At 34.6% G+C, this 26,395-nt stretch overlaps 1 protein-coding gene across 1 annotated transcript in view; it reads right to left on the bottom strand.

Moving 5' to 3' along the window:
* The window catches only part of LOC149086495 (uncharacterized), a 115,737-nt gene that overhangs the window by 10,872 nt on the left and 78,470 nt on the right, over positions 1-26,395 (bottom strand). Inside the window, exons 13-15 of the mRNA XM_089255943.1 lie at positions 16,311-16,549; positions 14,534-14,650; positions 8,636-10,228 (exon numbers count right to left, since the gene is read on the bottom strand). Of these exons, the coding sequence (XP_089112069.1) occupies positions 8,636-10,228; positions 14,534-14,650; positions 16,311-16,549 (1,949 nt within the window). The remainder of the gene's footprint in view (positions 1-8,635; positions 10,229-14,533; positions 14,651-16,310; positions 16,550-26,395) is intronic.

Below are 26,395 nucleotides of genomic sequence, written 5' to 3'. Positions count from 1 at the left end.
TTTATTGAGCTTCCCGCTAATCCGAGTTCTATTCAGGACTGTCTCAACCTTGGGCCCCTAGGCAAAGTGATGCTATGGTAGTCCCATACTTAGCCGGAAGTAAACAGCCTACATATTTTCTACTTATTTTCAAAATTTTATTATACTATATAAAATATGAGGGGTGGGGTCACTTATGGACATTAGACCCCCAGGCATGACCTCTCACAAGAGTGGGACTGACACAGATGCAGCTCTGGGCCTGATATATATGGTTTTCATCATTTTTTGTTTTTTCACTCTATAATTTTAATATGGGGGGGGGGGGTGCTGTGAAAAATCTAGCCGGGGGACTGCAAAAAACCCCATCCATGTTGGATTCTGTAAGTGTATAGTCACTAATATCAAAGCTTATTATATAATAATTAATATTAATAAACCATAGTTCCCAACCTTTTTTGCCCCATCACCCCTTCAGAAATCTTTTTCTCCCATCGCCCTCCAACGCATTCTAACCTATAGGATCCTATTATACTCGTAGCTTCTACTGCCCCCCCCCCCCCCGGAACATTCCATCGCCATTGTTGGGAATCACTGGTCTTGAACTATCAAAAACTGTAGTGTGTCAAAAACCTGTCAACCCTGATACAAACCACGTAAAACCTAACTTTGGAGCTTGCAACGCCAATGAGTGTTGTTGTCAAAGGTAAAAAATGTTTCATGCTGTGTTCAAAAATTTTATGAACTTTATATTTTTTTCATCTTATATCAAGGCGAAGTGTTATTGTTTTTCAATTTATAAACTTGTATAAATAAAACTAGCTAATTTATAAAATTTTCATCTCTATCTTTTAGTTCCTCATTTTAACACTTCCGCAGCTCTGCTTTGATGTTTGTCTGCTTTTAGAGGGTGAGGGTTCAACAAACAAGCTGACCAATGAAAATGTTATTTTAATACCTCAACAGCACCTATGCACCAAATTTGAAAAACTTGAGATAAGAAACAACTAATAAGCCTATATTTACATTAGCTAGAATGTAACTGATGTGCTTATTGGTTACATTTTTCAAAGTTAAACCACTTTACGATCAAAGGATGTAATATTGCATCCAAATGCAGTGGAATGAATTCAAACAAGTTCGCTCGGTTTTATTTTCCTCTCTCCTGATCATTCCAAAGCTTTGTTGCAACCTTAGAATTTTTTTTTTTCTTTTGGTTTTTTGTATGCCCTTGATAGTGAGTTTTTCCTCACATATGATGTATCATATGAGTGAAAGAGCAGGTAGGGTGAGGGTGAAAAGAAATCTTTGTGCTTAAATTCTTATCACTAGAGCCCGGATTATGTGCATATGCATTTGCATATTTTGGCCTTTTTTTAGCATTAATGCATATAAATGCATAAAATCAAAGAATTTTCAGTTTAAGGGCATATGTTTGAAGGTTTATTTGAGCTCACTCAATTTTTTTTATAATTTTTTTAAATAAATATTCACAATATTTCCATAACATTGGTTTTTTTCCTGCAGGTGAAATTTACTGAATTAATACATATTTATAAAGTATTTTACAAATACTAACTATTTTATTGTAAGACTATTTCTAGAGATATGTCAAAGTGTTAAATTTTTTTAGAAATAGTGTCGAAATTCTTTTGTTATTGGTATTTTTGTTATTGAGCAACTACAACAAACAGAAAATTAAAAAAATGCCTGAATATAAAATATGTAGAAGTTATTTGTACATGCGGTATATATATATGTCTGAGGTGATATGTTTTGTAAATGAAATACATATGCACTAAGAAATAGAAAAGAAGCCTTAGAAATAGAAAAGAAAAACATCTTTTTTTTTTGCATGGCGATTTTTTTAATGCTATTTTCTTATTTTTTGAACATATTTTAGAATTTTTGACTTTTTCAACATTTCTATTGCATATTCTGGGGTGTTTAATGCATATTTTGTGACTTTCGGTGCATATTTTGGCATTTTAAGTGCTTATTTTTGCATTTTTAAGAGCACATTTTTCATTTATAAGTATATAATATATTATAATATTATAAGAATATTTTTGCATTTTTAAGTGCATATTTCCATATTTTTAGAGCATATTTTGCCACTTTTTAGTGCATATAATCCAGGCTCTACTTATCACCTTATCTTTTATACTGTCATACTTTTTATTTGGTTTTTTTTCCCCTTCCCCATTTCTAACATGCGGATAGGTTAGGACACAAGGTTACTACATTTATTGCCAATTCATCAAATAGATCATCCGAATTCCTTGCCAATTTGCTTGTGAGCAAAGGGTTAATAAAAGGATTTTTCTTGTGACCTTTATTGGCAAGTTGCTATGGAATAAGCATGTAATAGCAAAACCCTAGGGAACTCCAAAGCTCATGCATATTTTCTGTTCACAATCTTTTTCTGCTTCAGAATTTTCTGGATTTATTCTTCATCCCGCTTGAGAGATTATGTATCCAAGATGAGTGACTTCATATCTAACCAGTCAAGTGGCAATGACGAATATATGGGTCATAATGTTTCCAATCCTTGAGTGGTGATGACGACTATATGGGTCAAACTTTTTCCAATCCTTGAGTGGTGGTGACGAATATATGGGTCATGGAAGACCTGTTCCTTCCCCCTTGACCTATTGTACATTGACTGACACCTTCAACGCCTCCTAATCCTTCAAATGAATGAAGCGCTCGGTTGAACAGTACAATGAATTGGTTATAGACCGTCACAATAAATACCGTCTGTACAGAATAAGGTGTGGCTTTTTTACTGGTATCTTGAAAGTAAGAATGCTAGATTGTTAAAATGGAATTAGGGAGGGGTGGTACAGAGAAAGAAGGAGAGAAACTGTTTATCTTTCTAAGGAGGGGAACTGTTTTTTCCACACTTATATTCACAACATGTGATGCTGTACGTCAAAATTTTTCTCAAAAATATTTTTTTATTTTATTTTAATTTTTCAGTGAAATCTCGATATAACGATATTCTCGAGACCATGAAAAATATCGTTGTAGAAGGGTTATTGCTATATCGAGAGGCAGCACTTCAATATTAAGCTATAGGCATTGCTAAATAAGACGAAAAAATATCGTTGTAGTAGGATTTATCCATAGCCCCCACAAGGGGTGGGCTGGCAAGGCTCCAGCCCTGGGGCCCGGGACGATTTTCATTATTTTTGTTTTTTAACGCTATAAATCCATCATAAGAGGGCCCGCGAAAGTCTGGTCGGGGGGGGGGCCCGCAAAAGATTCCAGCCTGGGGGCCCTAGTCCAGGAAGTGGGGGCCATGGATTTATCGTTGTATCAGTGACATTGTAACGAGATTTCACTGTATATAAACATAAATAAACGTATGCAATCCACTAAAATCCAACAAAAAGTTTATTGACTGGAAGATGAAATTAAAATTAAATTTTTTTCCAGAATTTTTTTTTTTTTTTAGAATTTATTCTAAGTTATATGGATATAAATTTAACTTGAGACTTGCATAATATTTCGTGCTATTTGTTAATTCACAATTTCTGTTTTAATTATAAATGTTTTAATTATATTTTACAAATTTTTTAAATACAGTGGAACCCCGCTACAACGATAAGCGATAAATCCTTCAACAATGATATTTTTCGAGTTTTGTGCGGAAATGTCACTACTCTAATGTTAAATTGATGCCTCTCGATATAACGATAACCAATATACAACGATATTTCTCTTTTGGTCTGCATAAATAAATATATATATAAACGGGCAGGGCCGCAACTAGGGAGCAGGGGTGTAAGTCGATTGCGCAGAAGATAAACCGTTTATAGGTCGATTGCGCTCACCCCGATATCCAAACAACCCGATTTCCACACTCGGCGCAATCGACCTGTTGGGGGGAATACAAACACTCCCATTTTCGGCGCAATCGACCGAGTCCTGGGAGCAGGCGGGCCTCGTGCCCTAGGCGCTGGACCAGAGGGGGGAGAAAATTTCATTCTCAAACCTTACTTTCAACATTACAAGCGGGTGGAGGGGGGGGGGCAAAATGCGCACTTGCCCCGGGTGACCATGCATCTAGTTGCGACCATGCATAACAGTGGCGAAGCCCGAAATTGGGCAGTTTGCCCAGCCAATGTCCAAATTTTGTGCTTTGACCGGCCCCATGTATCGATTCCTATGATTTAGGGTCATCACCACGTTGGCATAGTGTTTGGTGATAATTGTGACCATTTATAATTATGGCTAGCGACACCAACTCTAACGATCAAAGAAATCGGTATATCGATCAGAAAGACATTTTTTCTCTTTTGAAAGCAATAATAGTCTATGTGACTTGCACCCTACCAAGGGAACTAAATTTTATAAAGAAATAGCTCGTACGCGGTATACGTCAAAACCAAGACTTTCTTTATTTGAAAACGTATGTGATGTGGCCTTTTTGAAACATTGTGCTGCATGTTTAATTTGTCTTCGAAAGCAAAATCTACTGTATTTTCCGACATCTTAATTTCCTCAATTTTTTCTTTTTTATGTGAAATTTGAAAGAAAAAAAATCATAGAGAGATGTCGGTTTGTCAAAAATAATATTGAAATTGACATGTTTTCTGAGCAGCGTCAAGGCATGAAACGATCCCCCCCCCCCCCAAATACAGAATGTTTCGTTGGCGTATGAAAAGGGGAGAAGGGGTTCAAGCTTTGGCCGAGATTACAGCGTTATTTTTCAGTAAAAACTTCACTGCCCCCCTCCTTCAGAAGAAAAAAAATTTGACCCCTCCTCCCCCCCCCCCCCATTCTTGAGAAAATCCTGAGAACGCCTATGTTGTATTTAGTGTAATTTTGATACACAAAGCTACTCGATGTATATATAGTAGTTTTCGTAATACATACCATGCATGCAAAAAAGAATGGGATGATTGTGGTCCGGATTTGATAATATAATTCCTTTTGTATAATTCTTTCATTCTCTTTGAATGATTCAAAAAAGAGACCAAAAATTGTTTGGTGTTTATGCACTTACTAAAATAAAAGACATATTTTGTGCATGCTTATTTGGCAAAAATGATTTAAACGCAATACGGTTGACATTTACAATCATATCAAGAAAAATAATAATCGGTACATATTATTTTCTATATAATAACATATTGATTATATAACAACATTCATATGGAATGTTATTATATCATCAATTAAGTTTTTAATCTTTATTTTAATCTATTCATTCTAAGAATGTTCAGATTACTGAAAAATGCGTATCGCTCGTGCAAGATGTGTTATTCGCTTAATCGTATCATTTTCCAAGCTGGTACGGATGTAATAAAATTCGCTTATATTGAATACATTCGCTGTTTTTTCTAGCTTCGTTATAAGTGGGTACAACTGTGTGTATGTATGCGGGTTTTTTTTTTTTTTTAATGTGTTTATAGAATCCTATGATAACACATGTAATTTATGCGAAGCGTAAAAATTCAATTATATGTGACCAACTGAATGTGACATTACATTGAGATAAACCCTGAAAAGCAGTTGTTATCGTTGATTCAATTAAAATTTTCACAAATATTCCATTCCTTTTGTTACCTTTTATTTTTATTTTTTGGTCTGTATATCATCAAAGAAAGTAAATTTCATCAAAAGAAAAAAAAATTCTGTAAGATACATTGCGTTGCTAAACATGCTACCTATCGAAATGAGGCTCAAATAGGCTTTTAAAACGTTTGCGTTTATAATGTATCTTACATTATTAATGGCATGTATTAAATACATCATAATAATTGATTCCTTCCATATACACATAAAATTGATATATTTTATAATCAGTTAGTCTTTTTACGTGAAGTATAAATCATTTCGTGTTGTATAAATAGATTAAATAAAAACGAAGGTATTTTCCAATTCATTGCATATTTCAAATTTACTCATAAGGTATAATATCGATATTTGTGTAATTAAAATCATCGACTACTGTTATTTTCAACTTTCTAGGAAATTCAAGGTACACCATATATGTATATTTTTGTGCCTTATCACACATAATGTGTGTTGCTTTCATAAATTTCCTATACTGTTCAAAACTGTGCAGCCTTGTGAAAAAGCTATTCGATTAAACTGAAAAGTATGCATTGGAAAAGTGCATCACACTTCTCGGATAAAATGTGCTAAGACACTTTAGTGATACCACAAAATGATAAGTCGCATGCAACGTCAGCGAAAGAGGAACGAAAAAATTGCAAGGAAGTGCGATTATAAAGTATTGTAACGCCGTGAAACTCTACGTAGAATCAGAACGGGCATAAATATTTTTTAAAATAAAAATGAAAAGAAAAACTTTGTTGCGTAATCCTTGATACCCCGTGTGTTGCTGTGCATTTAGAGAATATAAACGCTTCTTTTCGCCAATAAATTAGTGAGAAAAGTACAATATATATACAGTGAAACATCAATATAACGATAGTCTGCGGACTAAGAAAAAATATCGCTGTAGTGGGATTATCGCTATATCGAGAGGCAGCCGATTAACATTAGAGTATAGACATTTCCAAATAATACTTGAAAAATATCGTTGTATCAAGTGTCATTTTAGCGATGTTCCACAGCAATAGGAAAAATGAACTTCTAAATATGTCTATGACCACGACAGGGAGAAAAAAAATGGCCAATACTGTAACAAAAGAACAGGTACTGAAGTTGAGTGTGTATTAGTAAAGAATAGGATGACTTAGGAATAGGTGTAGCCAACCTGTCACTTGGATGGACCCCACCAACCACGCCTTCTCTGTTGTCCTGCATGTTTGTTGGGGGGGGATAGCACTACTTGAGATAACGAAGCTTCGCCACTTTACAAGTATTTTTCCGTATAACCTCACACCGTTTTTCAAATAGAAATCGAAAAACCTTTCACCGCTCAACCGGTTAAATAGACACCACTTAGTTGGAGATCCAATTTTAAGTTATCTTCTTTGAAGTTCTGAAACATCAGGTGGAAGACGACACAGCTTCAGAATCTTGTGGTAGCACTAGTGTAAGGTGTTGCATAGGCCATGTTCAACTGCCCATAAGGTCATGCTGAATACCCTCCGATATTATCATATAAACTTTTACTTGTTCTGTGGTTGCTTCTACATGATTATGACGCTCGACTGTGGTTCTCACTGCAGTTTCTAGCTCGCGTTGAGGTTGCTTCAGAATAGCCTTGGAATATCCTCTGGACAGACGAAGACTTGGATGTTGCAGTCAATACTCATAACTGCCGAATATGGGAACAAGAACATCTGCACGCTATCTTAGAGGTTCCGTTTCATTCACCGAAAGTGACGGTATGGTGTGGATTTGTTGCATCATCTATTCTTGGTCCCTACTTATACGAGGAGTTATGTTCTACAGGTCCACTGACATGTTCAATCACCAGCAAGCAATATGCATTGCTGTTACAGAAAGGAATTGTTCCGGCCATGCAAGCACATCACTGCCTTGTAGACACAATCTTTATACAAAACGGAGTTCCTCCACACATTGCAGTATGTGTTAAGAATGTTCTTAAAACACATTTTACAGAAGAATGTGTCATCAGCTGGCACTTCCCTAATCTATGGGCTCCCAGATCCCCAGACTTTATCCATGCGATTTTTGGCTTTGTGGGGCATTTGGAACGTCTGGTAAGTCATGACAATCCAAGAACTTTACCTGACATTAAAAGCAGCATTTCATGCCACGTGCTGAACATTTCCCACGCACACTTCGATCAGTTGTGGAACATTCCATCTTGCGATTTTACATGGCATCTGAAAATGATGGTCATAATGTGGGACATGTTTTGTTTGCAGTAACGATTGTAAAAGTGTTCAACAATTATTAAAATTGTAAATGCTTGCCTATATGTGTCATTCCTTAATAAAACACCCTCTGGTGGCAACATGTGCAACTAATTTTCCCTCCGAAAAAAATTTCCATCATTTCATGAAGTCCTCCACAAAATTTCACTATTTTCTGATGACTGGTTTTGCTTGTATGCTACTTTAAAATAAGGTCTTTTAATTATGGACGCCCTGCATTTATGCAAATACAACGCCACAACAGGCAAATTTCCCAACGAGGTGGCTGACTTAAGAACATAATGGATCCCCGAGCCATTTTTTGGAGGCCCTACCTACTACTGCTACACCACAAATGCACCCCGCCCACAGAATGTCCCAAACGAGATGCACGGTTAAAATTTTAACCCATCGTTTTTTGCAATCTTGAGTATTTGTTACGTGTTAGCAGCATCACCAATAATAATTAGAGATGGACATGAATTTGAGATGCAAATATGAGTATGAGATAAAAAAGCTTCTCAAAATCTACATATACTTTATGTAAATTGCAGGAGACACGCATACACACAAAAGTTTTTCTTATTAGATGAGAATGATGTGTTTTGTTATCTTTATGCACTACAGAAGAATTCCAAATGTCTCAGAGTTTTAAAGGCATTCGATGATGTACTTATTTGCATTCCCCCCCCCCCCCCCGTAAATTTTCTTCCTGCCCCATGCCACCATGAATCAATAATTCCCTAAAACAAATGAAACTCACATAATATGAGTCTCATACGAGACAAACTGAAGTCAGATATTGTAAAATAATAACATTTACTCTAATAAATACTCGTATCACTCACCTGTTACAACACCCACAAGTGCTCTCATTGTCACCTCTGTGTTTCTCTCAGTTGAAGTTTGCTGCATTCGCTTTTGTTTTGACTGTAATTCTTTAATCCATGACATACCTCCACTTTGTTCTGCTGGTTTTGAAAGTTGTGATGATCCAGTTTTCAAGGAAGCCATCTGCATGCTATTAGAATCGTTTTTCTCAAAAATCCTATGATTATTTTTTATCATTTCTTTTTTATTACTTATCTCTTTTCTTTTTGCCTGTAGTTCAGCAAGAAATGGATTGTCACTGTTCAGTAATCCATTTTTTGATGGTATCATTTCTTTATGTGAAACTTCTTCATTTGAAATTTTTGCTTCTGGAAATGTTACTGCTGCATTTATATTCAGATTAGGTACAGGCGACACCACATGTATAGGTTTTGTTGAACTAGTTATATGCAAATCACTTGAAAACTCCAATCTACCCGGGCTTGTCATGAATGGGATTTTCGAAGGACAATCAAATTTTGTTTCTGATTGAGTTTTCTCTTCTGAGGGCTCTTTTAATGAGGGAGAAAATGAATGGTTTTTTTTTAATGTTGGCACATTGAATACTGAACTCTGTACATTTGGTGGATTCACTTTAACTAATGATGGTCTTTGTTTCAAATCTTTTTTCACAAAAGCATAATGTGGTTGATGAAAACCTCTAGTGATTGTAGCAATATTGGATGGAGATCGGTCGTTTGACAATGTTAAAGCAGCAACAATAGATCCCTCTGTGCTCTCGTTTAGTTGATCACAATCATCTGAAAATTCATCAGTTCTCAAATCTGGCAAACTTCTATTTTTGCGTTTCATGAACCCACCCATTAGCTTTCTTTTAATTTTATGTTGTCTTTTATCTGAACTATTGCTATCGTCAGGTGTTTCAGAATACTTCATATCTTTGTCACTTGTATTTTCATCACCTAGGGACTGTGTGACCTTCGGCTCATCAAATAATTTTACATTCTTTTTTTTCTGTAGGCTGATATCAACCTCTATTGTTGGATTTATGCAACTATCTTGCTTTTTGCGTGGCTTTAGTGGTGCTAATTCAGCAGGTTTTTTCAGGCGTTTAGTTTCGGGTGAAACGATAGGTTTTGATCTTGTGTTGTCGTGAAGTTTTTGGTTTTTATGATCATTTATCATTACTGTATCTATATTTTTTCGTTGTTTGTCCAAAAAATCTTTGTATATTTGATCTTCCTTTGGTCTTGGAACACTTGGTGATGTACACCTTTTTTTCTTGTTTCCCTTTTTCGGGAGAGTTCCATATATTTCTATATTTTTTCCAAAATGTTCAACATCTATAAGCAAGTTGTTATTTTCTTTACTAGAAAGTTTAGAATGGCAGTTGTTGTCTTTGCTTCCTTGCCTACTATGGCGACTGTGTGTGCTATCACGACTAGATTGTCTACTATGGTGGCCTTTGGACTTTCGTCTTTCATCAGTTTCATCCTTCAGTCTCCTATACAAACATGAAGATCTCATCACGCAAGTGCTGTGCTTCATCTTTGCAGATACCAATGAACGAGAATTGTTATAGGGTGCATCCATGGCAGCTCTTGCACGTGCTATGAAAATGATATTCATGTTTATTGACAGTATAAGCAAATAGAAAAAATATTATATAAAATAAAATGCTATTTATGAGGAATAATTTTTCTTATCTTTTAAATTAATGCTTTAAAAACTGCAGCATGTTTGAATAAAGTGAAAATTGGTGTTTAGAGCTTAAAAATAAAGAAATCTTTTTGGTAAAAAACTTTAAATTTTAAAATTAAAATAAATTAAAAACAAGTAATTTTTATTTCATGAATTTGACACATTGTTTATCACAAATAGAATATAAGACATACACTGAACAAAGTTGCTGAAGCTGTTTGAAGAAAAAATTTAAACTGAAATTTCTTTTTCAAGAAAACTGACATTGCAAAGATCAGAGAGAAATACTGAAATAGGTCAAACACATTGTGTTTCTTTCATTAATGTACACCAGCTCTAGTCATATAACCATAAGACAGTTTACTGCAGTAGAAACTCTAATCGGAACACCCATAATCTGAATACTTCTGCTGAGAATTTTTCTATTGCATACTGCATTTTCAAATTTTTTTTTTTTTTTTTTTTGTACTTGTTATTGTTGTTTACCACTGCAGTTTCAGGCTTCTGAGAAAATGAAAATAATGATGGCCCCATCTTGTGTCAATGAATGTAATTAATCAAAAAGTCAGCTATGATCAAAAGATCATAGGCCGCCTGGCAGTCAAGTGGTTAGGGAACTAGCTTCTCACTGTGCAGGTCTGGGTTCGAATCCCGGTTCAGGCATGGATGTCTACTAACCTAACACTAACAAATTCCCTGGACGGATCAGGCTGATCCCTTGGGAATACGTGAAGATCACATTATTATTAAAAAAAAAACAAAAAACTTTTCTTTCTTCATTTCTCTATGCTGTACAGTTAACCTTATAGCATTTTAGAACCTGTCAAGCACTATTATTTTCTGTGATTATCTAAAGGAATTTCCAAACATTTTGAAAACATCAAGTTATGAGGCAGGTATAAGCTGCAAACGGAAATATAACACTTCAGATATATGTGAGAAAGTTGAACTTTTGAAAAAGCTAGAATGTGTAACACCTATATGAATGTTGTGTGAAAAATATAGAGTTGGAAAATCTACCACTTATGATCTTTAGAAACAAAAAGTTTTCAGTTATTCACATCTGAGCAATACGTACAAAAATGCTTAAAAATGTAGAATCTAGGTAATAAAAATAGAAAAGTACACGGATTTTTTTTATGGATAACTAGTAATCAGGGTTTGACAAATTGAAGAACAATTTAGCCACTAGCCAGATCTTTTGGAAGCCAAAAAAAAAAAAATTCCCCATGAGGAAAATGGTCCAAAATAATTTTTCTTCTTTTCCAGTATTATTGATTTTTTTTACATTGGTAACATGCTAACATGAAGTCTGAAACTTTGTGTTGCCCTTAGAAACCAATTTAGTAACCACACACAGAAAATTTTAGGTGCCTATAGCAACCTGGTATCTGGAATTCGTCAAGCCCTGCTAGTAACTGTATGTAAATTGGAAATTATGGTTTAAAATAAAATTATCCATTATGTGTGCATATACGGTATATGTACGCATATAAAATTGCTTTATTAAATTTCTTTTTAAAAAAATATGAACCAATGTGCTGAAAGATGCAACTGATTTAAATATGAAAATTTATGAAACAAACAAAACTTGATCCATAATCCGAAAAATTCCCTAATCTGGAATCACCTTGGTCCTGGAGAGTAGAGAGGAGATCAGAGAGGTTCTACTGTAATGATTGAATTGGGTCTGAATTTTCTTCCCTTTAGAGTATAGAAGCTCTGTTTAAAATTCTTTCACCCCTTTCAGTTCCAGCCGGGATGAGATGCGTTCACACATCAAATTGTAATTTCCATCTATAGCCAGAAGGGACTAACATATGGTGATAGTAACATTTATTTATGGTCACCTCAAAGTTGGGGAAACTATACCTATCTCCTGATACTTGCCTTCAAAGATAACAATCGAGCATGGCAACTGCACCATTAGCATTCTGATGCATGGGTTGTCTTCAGGAGGAATTTCTTACTTTAACTACAACCAAATGCATTTCTGATGGGTAGTAAAGGGCTCAGAAAATAACCTACCCACTTTTTAAAAACCGAATAAAAAATTAACTACAGGGACAAAAATGTTGTTAAAATTAAAAATTCCTGTAGAAAAGAGAGACCTACAGAAGTACAAGAATCAAATCAATATCCTTGGCAAATAAATACTTGAAGGGTTGTAATTTCTGCATTTTTTTTAACATTTTCTTCAAAATATTTTCTGTATTTCCTTTTTAGGCTCCAGAATAATAGTAAAATGTTGTTCTTTTTCTAAGAACTTAATAATTTATCATTTTGAGACAATATTTTTTTTATGATTTTTTATTTATAAATGCACTCAGGGTATTTATTTAAGTTCATTTGAAATATTTTAAATGGCTCAAATTTTCATCTACAAAAAAATAATTTTTCAACCAGTATTATTTTCAAATCATATTTCACTAGTTCTTCACAATTAAAAAAAATAAAAAATTAGCCATGAGCCAGACATGCTGACATAAAGAAAATTTTGTGTCACCCTAAGGTTCCAATTTAATAACCATGCATAGGAACTTTTACAGGCCAATTCCACATTTCAGTGGCCTTGGCAACCTTTCGCCTAGGATTTATCATGCCCTGTATTTTACTATTTTTTTTTTTAATTCTGCTTTTTTTAAACACAATATAAAAATTGGGAGGGGGCAGGGAATCCTCTGTTGCTATCTCTATTCTATGTGTTTTAGTTTTTTCATAATCAGGGCTCCCACTCAAAAAATGAGAAAAAGTAGGAAAACGCAGGACTAAAAAGTAGGATGGGGGAAGGGTAACCCCCTTAGACAACATAATCATAGCATAATGGAAAAAAATCCCTAAAAAAATTTTTTTTTGCAAAAAAAAATTTTTAATTAACTTTTTTTTTCATAGCACTATTTCAGTTTCCTATAAGATTGACTTAAGCCAAAGCAAAATGATAAATGACTTGGTTACAAAATCAATTTTTGGCCAAAACAGTGTACTCACAACCACAGATAATTCTTTGCTGTCTCTCCTCATATGTATTACATTCTTTTTTTGGAGTCTTCCAAAGTGCAGAGCTTGTCAACTCTCTTCAACAAGGGACCGCAAATTTTGAAGACATACGTTTTTTAAGAATGACGCTCCTTCGAGACCACTTTCAAAAGCACAGTGCAAAATGTGTAGATTACAAGATCCAATGTAAATAAGGCAAGGTTAACCTGTTTTACTGCGTTGTCCATCATTTTTTAAAGGGATTTGTTCACATTTTACTGTTCAAAATGCTAGTGTAATCATTTTTGACAAATGAAGCACTTTCATTTCTAGCTCTTTGCTGAGCATTGTAAATATTGTTTATGCCTCTTCATGCCTTAAAAATACAGAAGACAACTGAATGCTATTGGGTAGCATCAGAATCACCAAACCTAGAATAGGCCTAGAATTATCCAACTGCTTTGAAATGCAAACTGTTGCTTCACCTATTTGCACCGTAATTTTGAATGATGAATGTTAGTTACTGTCCAAGACCATGAAGTAATATATACAAAATTATTTTTCCATCCAGACAGAAGTTTTTTATGACTACTATATTTGTTGAACCCTCAAACTAAGCAAATGAAAAATTAATCAACCAAATGGTCCACATACACCCCCCCCCCCCAAAAATGATAAAATTTCTGCTTTGGTAGAATCATTAATTGCATTCTTCAACATTTGTAATATTTGGCAATATATCAATGATTTCCTGCTCAATTAAAATCAATTACACAAATTTTGTCGATAGGATTTGGTAAAAAAGTAGGAAAAGTAGGACAAAACCGATAAAGTAGGACAAAAGTAGGGCATTTTACCGAAAAGTAGGACAAAAGTAGGGCATTTTACCGAAAAGTAGGACGAGTGGGAGCCCTGCATAATTGATAAATGCTTGAATTCAAAAATTTATTTGTTCATTAAAGTTCACTAACATAAATAAAACTATTGTAAGTTTTTATACTGTAAAGCATAGTTTCCCAACCTTTTTTGTCTCATTGCCCCCTTCTTCAGAACATTTTTTTCTCCCATCGCACCCAACGTAATCTAACCCATAGGATCCTATGTTATACCCGTAGCTTCTACCGCCCCCTTGGAACTTTCCATCCCCCACGTTGGGAATCACTGCTGTAACGTATAACCTGAACCCTTGAAAATCAAGTATTCATTTTACAGGACTTATATAAGTATTTTTGACTCACCTGCAGCTGTATCCGAAAGTAAAGCAGCCATTACCATGTCTCCTTCTTTCTCTTTCTCATGAGATTTAGCTAATAACAAGTCTGCTTCTGCACAGAGTTTATCACAATCTGGCGGACCTAATTTAAAGAAATAAGCAAACACAGACTTAACTGTGTGTTTTTAGCTAATTATAAAACTTTAAAAAAAATTAAACCTTAACATTCCTATAAATGCTGGTCAGTAAACAAAGATCAATATAATATTATAGAATAAATTGGGTTATCAGATTATTACAAAAAAATTAGAAATAATTATTATTAGAGCTTGGAAAAGTGCTAAAAATGGTCGAAATAGGCAGGCAAAAAGGCATTTACAATTTTTAGAAGGAAGAAAAAATAACTAAAAAAAAAGTATTAAGGGTCCAAAAAGTAGCTGAAAAAATTAGGTGCACTTAATCTGTCTATTGCTTTAATTATAGTTTCTAATAACTGCATTATTATCAAAGTCAAATTGGTTTCAAGCCCAAAATTGAATGTTAGTAGACTCTCAGGATTAGAAACCATTCCAGGACCACCATTACCAGACGCGGAGCTGATAGAGAAAATGATCTGTGGGGGCTCCTTTGCATTGCAAATAATTTTTGTTCATTCGTTGTATTATTTAGAATAATCATGATTATATCTATAGTTGAAACATGGCTCTATCTCATTCTATTTTTGTACAAAAAAATTTTATTTTTAAATGTTATACCACGTTTTGGGAGTATGAATCACAAGTGCGGGGCCCTGTGTGATTGCATCTGTAACACACACACCCCTGAGGGCGACTGTGGTCAATTTAATCAAATACTAAATATGTATGTTTAATAAATAGCCATAGTTGTTTGCAGTGCATTTATGGCACAAAAAATCAAAACATGGGCCCCAGAGCCCTGTCTGCTCCTACCTGCATTGTGTGAGCCATGCCGTCAATTTGTCCTCTTGGGACAGTCATCAGTCAGCTATACACAAGAAACACAGTCCAATAGCTGAGCAAGACACATTATGTGAAGCATATGGAGAAACAAAAATTTCTAGTTTTCTCTTGCTTTTCTAACATGGGCTGGCTGCGTTCATCTGAAACAAAATCATTCATGTCTAACTTCATCCGGTCAAAGCATGGCACCACCAATCTCTTCGATCACTTATTTGCATCTAAATGGGGCTGAAAGGGGGGAGTGCTTTCTGATGATGATTAATACTGAGAGTTGGAAAATTTTAAAAAAAGAGCAATTCTTTTTTTTTTTTGAAGTTCTCAAAGTATCCAAGTTTTACAGATTATGACCTGAAATTAACTAGTAAACTTAAAACTATGTTAATATAGGCATTTATGGCATGAAAATTTCAAAAAGGGCATTTTTACCACAAAAGTTTGAAAATAAGCAAAAAAGGGTATTTATAGCATTTTGCCTGAACTTCCGGGCTCTAATTAGTACCAATAATATGTTTTAGATGTATTCTTTCTGGCATGAAATGATTGTGTTTCTCTACTTATTTTAACAAACATTTCTTAATTTCGAAGATGTGACTCTGCTATTACTACAAAGGTTTTGACAGCTTGCTGATGTGAAGATAAGGAAAGAGAATTTGCTGACTTTCTAGTTTAGGGTGTTCACCTGGTACTCAAGTGAGAGGAAGTGGGGTTCGATTCCCTTCAAGACCAGTTGAACTTTCTTTCCTGGAGTTATCTTTGCATCAGTCAGCTGTCGAAACTTTCTCAAGTTCTTCAAAGATGCAAATCAGGGAATATTATATTCACCTTCTTCAGTAACCAACTTGAGCTTCTTGTCTAAATCTTTGCTGAAATCTTGAGTGCTCCAGTCTTCGGGTATTTGTGTAAGGCGAGGTTCTACTTTCATAGGAGAGCTGTGAATTGAGGGATAGCTGTCGGAACTGGACACAGAATATGAATCATAACCATGATCTGATGAATTAGGCATTAAAGTGGAGTCTGTACACTGACTTTTGCCTGATGAACCATTGAGATCACAGAAAAGCCTTCATTGTAAAAACAAAATTACTTTAGTAAAAGTGAAAAAAAGTATTTTTGGAAATGTGGTGTGAGTGCACGTGGTTTGCATAAAAAAAAACTTATTTCATTGACAATTTTTTTTTTTTTGGCAGTTTCTGGCACAATTTCGATGGATGTTTAAAGGAGTGTTTAAATGATTCTTGATCAAACAGTTTTAGAGAAGGCATTCAGTTTCACACAATGCGCACAAAGTCTTCAATGCAAACTATTGAGACATGGTGTTTACATCAAAAAAGTTATGTCTCCTTTATGTTAGACTGCTTTTATGGTTGTGCTGATAAAAAACAGTAACACTGTTTCAGAGCAATGCTTTTTGCATGCATACTTTGAGGGGATAGAAAGCTGACACATTAGAATTGATGCAACAGTCAGGTGGTGTCACACTATGATGTGAAAGGAAAATTAACTTTTTTATTTTTATGACAATTTTACCATGCATAGAGGTATTACAGTGGTGAGCTGGTCCAACTCCAGTTGTTTTTTTTCAACAACAAATTGCTGCTGTTTTTGTGAGTCTGCAAAGCAGCGACACTAATCTTCTCAATGTGTTGAAATTTGATTTTTGAGCAATTTCTCTGGAAAATAACAGGCTGAGATTTTTGAGGCCCTCTACAGACCTCAAGGTCCCAAGCTGTAGCCTGTAGGGAAAACTGGCACTGGACAGGGGGTTTCTTGGTCAGGGAGTTGATGAAAACTTGATTACAACATTAAAGGGACCAGTAAATTGTGTTGTGCCCGAGTGGCGCAGTGGTAAGATGGTCTTCTTCCCCTATGAACGTTACCACAAGGTACACAGGTTCAAATCCACGCTCAGAACAATAGAAATAAGTTCTTCACCTACCAAGCCTGGGGCAACCACCGATAGATAGTGCCTCCATTTCCTTCCTAACTCTACTGGTTGGAAATTGTCACACGACAATATATGACTGGAGTTGGTTTGTGGTAAAGTAGTAGGCACTAGGTCACAAAGGTGACTAAAGAATCTGTATTGGCACCTGAAATTTTCTACATGTGATTACCAGGGCCGTATTATCACATGGGCAAATCGGGACTTTGCCCAGGGCCCCCAGCTTGAATGGGGCCCCCAAATCTATAATAATAAAGTCTGAAAAGTTGTTTTTTTTAAGTAAAACTTAAATACTTAGAAAAAAAGGAATTTCGTTTTTGTAATGCATCTAAACTTTTTAGAGAATAGAAAATATAAATATATAATTTTTTTTTTACATTAATAAAATATTTTTACAGTTATTGGGAGAGAAATTGAACTTCTATTATTCAACTGCAATACTACTTTTTCTAATAAAGGAAAAATGAGTTCCGATTAGTCGGTTCGGGGAATTTTCTGTTGATACCAAAAAAAGTTAAATCTCAGATGAGAAGCAGCACCAGTGCTGCCATGCTAGCCGTTGAAAAGGCATCACAATCCATAACAGAGAAAAGCAAACAATGCTTGTTTTCAACGTGTTTAGCATTTTATAGCTCAATGGTAACTTCAATATTTTAAGTTTAATTATGTCCTCTCAAACTTATTTATCTGGCTCTGCAAAGAGAAAGTTGAAAAAACAGAAAGATGAGGGAGAAAAAAATTGCTAGTTCATTAAAAAATTATTTTACAGCAGATGCAAAAGTCAATGCGCCATGTAATGAACAATCTAAAGCTGAATCTGAGGATGATGATGAAACAATAATTAATGAATGTGATAATTCCAGAGATGTTTGAGGAATGATGAGATTCAAGATGATGATGATAATAAGCCTAGTTGCTACTGAGAAAAATGAAAATTTTCTTTCTTCAGACCCAGCAATGTGGACTGTTATTAATAATGAAATGGTGGAATATTTTATATGTAATCCCCCTCCTCAAAATACCGATTTGCTGTCGGAGACTGAAAGAGTTTTTGGAGGTGAAAGAGAAGTCCCACCATTTCTCAATTTTATCATACCAAAAAAAAATGGTGAAAAACTTTTAAGGAAATGGTTGGTTTTGTCGGCTTCAACGAAAATGTTATTTTGTTGGGTGTGCAAATTGTTACATGCCAATAGCAACAGCTCATGTAAAGGTCAGCTAATTGAAGGATTTTGGGACTGGAAGCATGCTGCTACCAGATTAAAAGAGCATGAAAACTCTTCTTCACATAAGCAAGCCATGACGGATCTGTCACTCTGGGCAAATTCTCACAAAGAGTTGATTCATCTTTGGTACAGCAATATGAAGAGGAGACGAAGTATTGGACGTCTGTGCTTAAACGAGTTGTTGCTGTTGTGAAATTTTTGGCTATATGGGGTCTACCTTTTTTTGGTGATAATGAAACTGTTGGATCTAGGCACAATGGAAATTTTTTAGGTTGTTTAGAAGTGATAGCCGAATTTGATCCATTTCTTTCAAAACATTTGGAGAGATATGGGAATCCTGGCAAAGGAAATGTAAGCTATTTGTCCTCAACATGTATAGATCAGTTTATTCATATAATGGCTAAACAAGTGGAAAAACAAATTATTGATGAAATTCTGCTTGCCAAATACTACCCAATTAATATTGATTCCACCCCAGATATTACTCATCTTGATCAGTTGTGTTTTGTGATTCGATATGTTGTCGGAGCTGAACCTGTGGAAAGATTTCTGAAATTTGTTCCAATGTACAGCCATAAATCAGAAACCTTAGCAGAAATTGTTTTAACAACTCTAAAAGATGCTGGAATCAATGTATTAAATTGTCGTGGCCAAAGCTATGACAATGCGTCAAATATTCTGGGTTACAAGCCCGAATAAAAAGCATAAATCCTGCCGCTGATTTTGTTCCTTGTGCAGCTCATTCTCTTAACTTGGTTGGTGTCAATGCTGTTGAGTCATGCAGTGGTGCAATGCAGTTTTTTGTCTTGTGCGACAAATATATACTTTCTTTTCTTCATCAACACACAGGTGGCAGATACTAAATGAAGAACTGAGAAAACGTGGCGATTTTTCAACATTGAAGAACCGCAGTACTACTAGGTGGTGTGCTGATGCTCATGCCGTTAAATCATTAATAGAACTATAATGCCATTGTACTTACTCTTAACAGGTTAGGTACAGAAGAAAATGAAACTGCATACACAAAATTGGAGGCACAAGCCCTTTTGAAAAAGTTGGAAACTGTACTGAACATTGTTGTATGGGATACCCTTTTACAAAGGCTTAATCAAACCAGTGTGGAACTTCAAAAATCATCTATGAATTTAACGTGTGTCACACTTTTGTACCAATCTTTAATTGAATTTACTCAATATGTGACACAATTTTGAGGAGTATGAAAAATTAGCAAGAGATATGTGTGAGCCTGATGTTGATTAATTTTTTTCTTGCTACATCGTAAAGCCAAGAAGCAAAGATCCTCATGCAGTACATAGCTGTGAAGTTGACCTGACACCTCGTGAAGCTTATAAATCAAGTATTTATTATGCTGTTTGTGATGCTTTAATTTCACACCTTTCTTTTTGTAAAGAGCCGTATAATAGCACAGCGAAAAAGTTTGCTTGCCTGAGTGAAATGAAGTTGAAATCAAAACTTATGGATAAAGCGATTTCTTTGCAAAAATCCTACCCTCAGGATTTAGATGATTCTTTTCCTGAAGAGCTACAGCAATTTTCTTCACTTGTGGAAGATGGATATAATATTGCAGATATGTTTAAAAAACTGAAATGTTTAAAGCTGGAAGAGACATTTTCCAATGTTGATAGTGCCGTAAGAATTTTTTTAACATTGCCAGTAACAAATTGTTCTGGTGAAAGATCCTTTTCTTTGTTAAAGCGGTTAAAGTCTCCCATACGCTCTAGTATTCTGCAGGAAAAACTAAGCTCTTTAGCATTACTCTGCATTGAAGGAGAAGTAACAAAAAAATTGGATTTCAGTAATGTAATTCTTGATTGAGAAAATTAAAAGCAGAAAAAAAAGTGAATTACTTCACAGTAAAACATTTATGCATGATGCATTAGCCATGCAACTGGTGATTTTATTGATGTGGTTAGTATTTGTCTCATAGTTTATTATTTCCTGATAACTAAACGGTACACGTGAAACAAAATGGTTTAAATTTTCAGTTTTATGTTCAAACGTTTTTGATCAGACAAAAAATTCTAAAAATATGCAATTTATATCGTTTTACACCCGAGAAATCTATTTTAGATTAGAGGGGGGGGGGGGGGGGAGGGCCCAAAAGTATCCTTGCCCAGGGCTCCGATTTGTCATGATTGGGCCCTGGTGATTACTGAATCAAAGTCTGAGGACAGTGAAAAAATTTTTGGAATTCATGTAACAGTTTCCACCAACATGAGAAAAAATAACCACATCCTATAAAAAGTGAAAAAAAATTAATTTGGCTGTTTTTCTAAAAAAATATTGGGTCTTTCTTAGAAAATTTGGTAGTGTCTACATTATTTATTTTTTCAATCTGTCAAGTAGAGATTGGATGAATATTCGGTTACTATTTAGTTTGGTATTCAGCCTGGCCAAATATCTGTGTAAATTTAAGTACATCAAACAAATTTTGAAAAATTATATTAATTGGAATTTTCTACTGATTATATTTTACTGTGTGGTGTATATTCATGGCATCTCTTTTATGAGGTTATGTCGAGGGAATTTCTAGGACAGGGAAAATGAAACTGAAAATAGAATCGTAATAAGACAAAAGTGATCATGAATTACACAAGTCACGTTCACTGCTGAAGGATGTATATATATGTATATAGACAAGATACTGTTACATCTTGGCTAGAGATGAGAGGTGAGAATATTCTGAGAATATTTCTCCTGGATGTAAAAATTAGAGAACAATCGAGAATATTCATTTTTCTTTTAAATAATTTAAATTTTTTTACTAATTTTGTTTATATTATGAAATACTGGCTATAATACCCGCCGTTGCCCGGGTTTTCTTCAATGAGGCTTTTTTGGATCACGTGATATCTCCCTCTTTCTTTGAGGGACATGCAAACCGTGTCCAAGTTCACCAATATAGCGACTTCCTACGCAACTCATGAAAGAAACAAATCTAGATTTGAAGAAACGTTTAAAAAAATGAATATATATATTTTTCTTTTTTTAAAGGGTGCTAGGTATTTCGATTCCCCACTTCAAACTTCAAGTTATCCATCTCTGCCTGTTTCTGCTTCAAAAAATGCTTAATTAAAGCAGTGGAATTTTTTTTATGTACTTTTTACGGGCCCATAACTAATTTTAAAGCAACCTAAACTATATGAATTTATGCAGTTCAATATTAAAAGACAATACTGAGACATTTTTCATGCTTGAGAAGATATAAATAAAAAGTTGAAATCAATGTTATTGCATGGATATCCAACTCAAAAGTAGGTCTGGCTAATTGCTTCATATTTAATTTTCTGGGCTTCGTATACCTCTAAGCAAACTCAATATTTCAAAAATAGAGTATTTAATACAATTTTTAAAATTATTGATGTGACAGAAAAAAACCCCACCAAATTTCCGCATTTCTACATTAAAATCGGCAATTTTTAACATTGATTTCTATTGGGGATCATCCTTTGCCTTACCCTCAAAGTGATGCTGATGATGGTGTCTATTCAAAAAGCTCTCATTACTGGGAGAATTGAATAAAGTGGCAAACCATTATAAAGGCATAAATATTATACATATAAGCGTTGAAGAAATGACAAACCATTGTAAAGGCATATACACGTCTTAAACACATTGCTAGGGAACCACGGTAACCAAAGTAAATGTTCGGAAAGTGACTGTTGAGGCCCAAAAGCCATTGTTGCCCTATAGTTTTTTGCCCATTTGGGGCATTTGCCCTACTCTGATGAAATTTTAAAGTAACCTATCGTTCAAGTCGGGTCCCATTTGGTATATATGCAAAATTTGGCGACGATCGATCTAAAATTGTAGATTTGTATAGAACATACATACACACACAGACAGAAAATAAATTTTATATATATAGATAAATCAGTTTTCATTGCTTGAAACATTTACAACAAAGCAATTTTTTGTATAACATAGCTGCCAACTTTTGAAAATGAAAATTCGGGAGATTTTCGCACAAACCCGTATTTTATGCTTAAACCACTCCCTAATAAATACAATAGGGATTTTTCCAAATAAAATAGGAATTTTCCAAACATAAAAGTTAAAGCGTAGGGAATAAAATCCCTACTCAAAAACTGAAGTCAAATTAAAATATGGATTTTACACACATGGAAGTTAAACCCTTGGGAATAAAATTCCTACGCAAAAAACAAGTGAAATTGGAGGCCAAAACTTCAATGATGTAAAAATAAATATTGTGTTCAATCAGAAACGCTGTGAACAAACATTCTGCGCGAATGACCCCAAAATCATCGGAAGATGAAGGAAAACACCGTCAATTTTTGAAGAACACTGACTTTTTGTGACACTTGCTTGATGTTTTTTTTTAAATTTCACGAGTGATGATGGTAGTCTTTCCATGCCCGATGTTTATGTCCGTAACACAACTTGTACAAAAAGGAAAAGTCGGCCCTCTTCTGGAACGTTTGATGAAAGGAAATTCATCGGAATAAGTATCTTTAAAATTGATTAAATATGTTTTTGCTTATCAGTATTCATGCTTTGTTATATCGCACGTACGTAACTTCAACAAAAGAAATTTTGACCATATGCGCGTCACTATAATCTTCGATTATTATCCAGGACTATTGGTTGCTAAGCCATTTCCCTGCACGATAAGACAAACAACTTTCTTGTTACCATCAGAGGGTTTGTAAAACTTCCTTAAAAAGAGAATTTCCCCATTTACGACGTGTGACGTCATTTCGAAAGGGAAAAAAAAGGGCTTCATGCCCCACAAGAAATTCCTTATAGGGACTGTTTTCATAAGCGGGGATTTTTTTTAATGAAGTAGGTAATTTTTAGGGACAATTAGGGATTTTTGTGATTTTTGTAAAATTCGGGAGATTTAAGAACTTTTCGGGAGGTCGAGCGATGAAGCTAAAATTCGGGAGATTCCCGGAAACTTCGGGATACTTGGCAGCTATGGTATAATCACCCCCCCAATACTTTTAGTTTGAGGTCATGATCAGAGGTTTTAAAAGTTTGGTTATAAAGATTTTAGAAACCTTTAGATTAAAACCTCAAAGTTTATTTTAAAATTAGATGAATTTTTAGAAATAAGTTCACAACACACAAAAGTTAAATTAAATTAAAGTTGATTAATATTCTTATATAATCACCTTCATTCTAAGAAGATACAGAACTGTTGTTTTCTTCAATGCACATACACTTAAATTCTGTATCACTCACATTTCTTTAAAAGTTGTGCAATTCAGCCCTGTTGGTTTAATTTTCTTGCTTTCGAAGTTTAATATTGTGGTCTACAAACTTAAATGTTCCCATCTTCTCGACAGGAAGAGAGACAGGGACAGAGAATATTCTCTCAAAGGATTACTGTTATAAATTACTAGGGAATACATTCTTATCAAAAATAATTATTATTCTCAAGTTATTTATCAAGATTATTTATTATAATACAATGTTATTACATATATTCTTGATAATGCTCTCTGGAAAGATTTCGGTAACTGAAGAATATTCTCATCGAGGAGAATATTCTCTGGAAGGACTATATTATTAATAACTACAGAATAATTATTTTCTATAAGAATATTCCCCAGTAATTTATGAAAGTAGTCCTTTCAGAGAATATTCTCAAGGGTAAGGTTATCAATAGGGATAGAATTTCTATGCCTTTGCTTCTTTTTTTTTTTTTAATATTTCACTACTTATAACGTGATAGAGCATATTTCTAAAATTTGAAGGCATATTTTGCATATTTCATAATTTTTGAAAAGGAAATTTTTTTCTCCGCTACTCCATTCCATTTTGGGCTGGTTTTTTTTATTTCCTGCCTCTGACGAGAGCTCTTCTTTTCTGTTATTTATAAAAGCATAGCTGCCAACTTTTGAAAATGAAAATTATGGAGATTTGCGCACAGACCTGTATGTTAAAACCACTCCCTAATAAATACAAAAGGGATTTTTCCAAATAAAATAGGGATTTTCCATGTATAAAAGTTAAAGCATAGGGAATAAAAACCCTACTCAAACATTGAAGTCAAATAAAATACGGATTTTACACATATGGAAGTTAAACCCTCTGGAATAAAATCCCTACGCAAAAAACAAGTGAAATTGGAGGCCAAAATTTCAAAATGATCTAAAAAAATAAATAAATATTGTGTTCAATTAGAACCAATGTGAACAAACATTCTGCACAAATGACCCCAAAATCATCGGAAGATGAAGGGAGAAAAAGCATCAATTTTTGAAGAACACTGACTTTTTGTGACACTTGCTTGATGTGTTTTTCATTCCATGAGTGATGTCAGTCTTTCCACCATGACCGATGTTTTGGTCCGTAACACAACATGTACAAAAAGAAAAAGTCGCCCCTTTTCTGGAATGTTTGATAAAAGACAATTCATCTGGGAATAAGTATCTTTAAAATTGATTAAATATGCTTTTCTTATCAGTATTCATGTTTTGTTATATCGCACATACGTAACTTCAACAGAAGAAATTTTGACCACATGTGCATCACCATAATCTTCAATTATTATCCAGGACTATTGGCTGCTAAGCTATTTCCCTGCACGATAAGACAAACTTTTCTTGTTACCATCAGAGGGTTTGTAAAGCTATTCCTCCATTTACAACATATGACGTCATTTCACAAGAAATTCCTTGGGGATTGTTTTCAGAATTGGGGATTCTTTTTAAATGAAGTAGGGAATTTTTAGGGACAATTAGGGATTTTTTGTGATTGTCGTAAAAATTTGGATATTTAAGAACTTTTCGGGAGGTCGAGGGATGAAGCTAAAAGACTTGGCAGCTATGTAAAAGCCTCCAAAACTCCAGAACATATCCCACCCTCCTCAACCTGGGTATCTACAACCATTTATTAAAGGATCAAACTTCTGCCAAACACTAGAAATATGTGAGTCAAATAATCTTAGCAACCTTTTTTGAAAATCACGCAAGCTCAGCTAATGTTTAGAGTCTATTATTTATGGGTAGGATTTTTATGCACTTAAAATGAAAGGTAGTTGCTTTCTGGTAAGTCCTGAAATTCAGGTTTTTCAACCAGTCAGTAACAGCATTGAGATTTTAGAGCATGAAAATACGTCTTTCAATGACACTGATGTGTGGCTGTAAATAGATTGATCATCTGAATAGGTGATGGAAACTCGTGGGGAAAATTGACTAGAATTGGTTCATGGGGGAAATTTTGAGAGTTTTTGTCAATTGAAAAGAATCATCGTTTTTTTTTAAATTTTGTGCAATGCTTTTCTAAATACTTGGCTAGATATTTTTACCTGTAGATGGCAGCACATTAATTCTGAATTTGGGGGGGGGGTGAACTTACTCAAAAAGGAACTTTTTTGAGAAATTTTGGTTTGATGAGAGAGAGTAATGTGTGTAAATGTCCTCTTCTGCCTACGCCAATAATTTTTTTTAATTGGGTGGGGGGGGGGGGGGGCAATCGTCCCTATCGCCCTTTCTCTCTGTATCCTCACCCATGCCTCCAACCAACTTTGCCAGGTCGCCTAAGCCCTCAGTAGATCATGAATATCCAATGCAATCCATCCCAGCATGCATCCTTGGGTCGTATATATGGACGTCTGCCAACCCCCACTGAACTCCCCAAAAAACAAGCTCCACGGATGCGACCACGCAAGTTGAAAACACGCTTCTGATCAGATATCAAAGCGAATGCAAAACTACTGAACACACTAGTAATCGATATTGTTCCAGACA

This window comes from Pholcus phalangioides, unplaced genomic scaffold (genome assembly GCF_987345545.1).
Source record: "Pholcus phalangioides strain wild (caught in Gottingen) unplaced genomic scaffold, Ppha-v1.0 ptg000004l_1, whole genome shotgun sequence".
Lineage (NCBI taxonomy): Eukaryota > Metazoa > Arthropoda > Arachnida > Araneae > Pholcidae > Pholcus > Pholcus phalangioides.
Note: the sequence above shows the minus strand (reverse complement) of the source record. Positions and strands in the feature narration are given on the sequence as shown.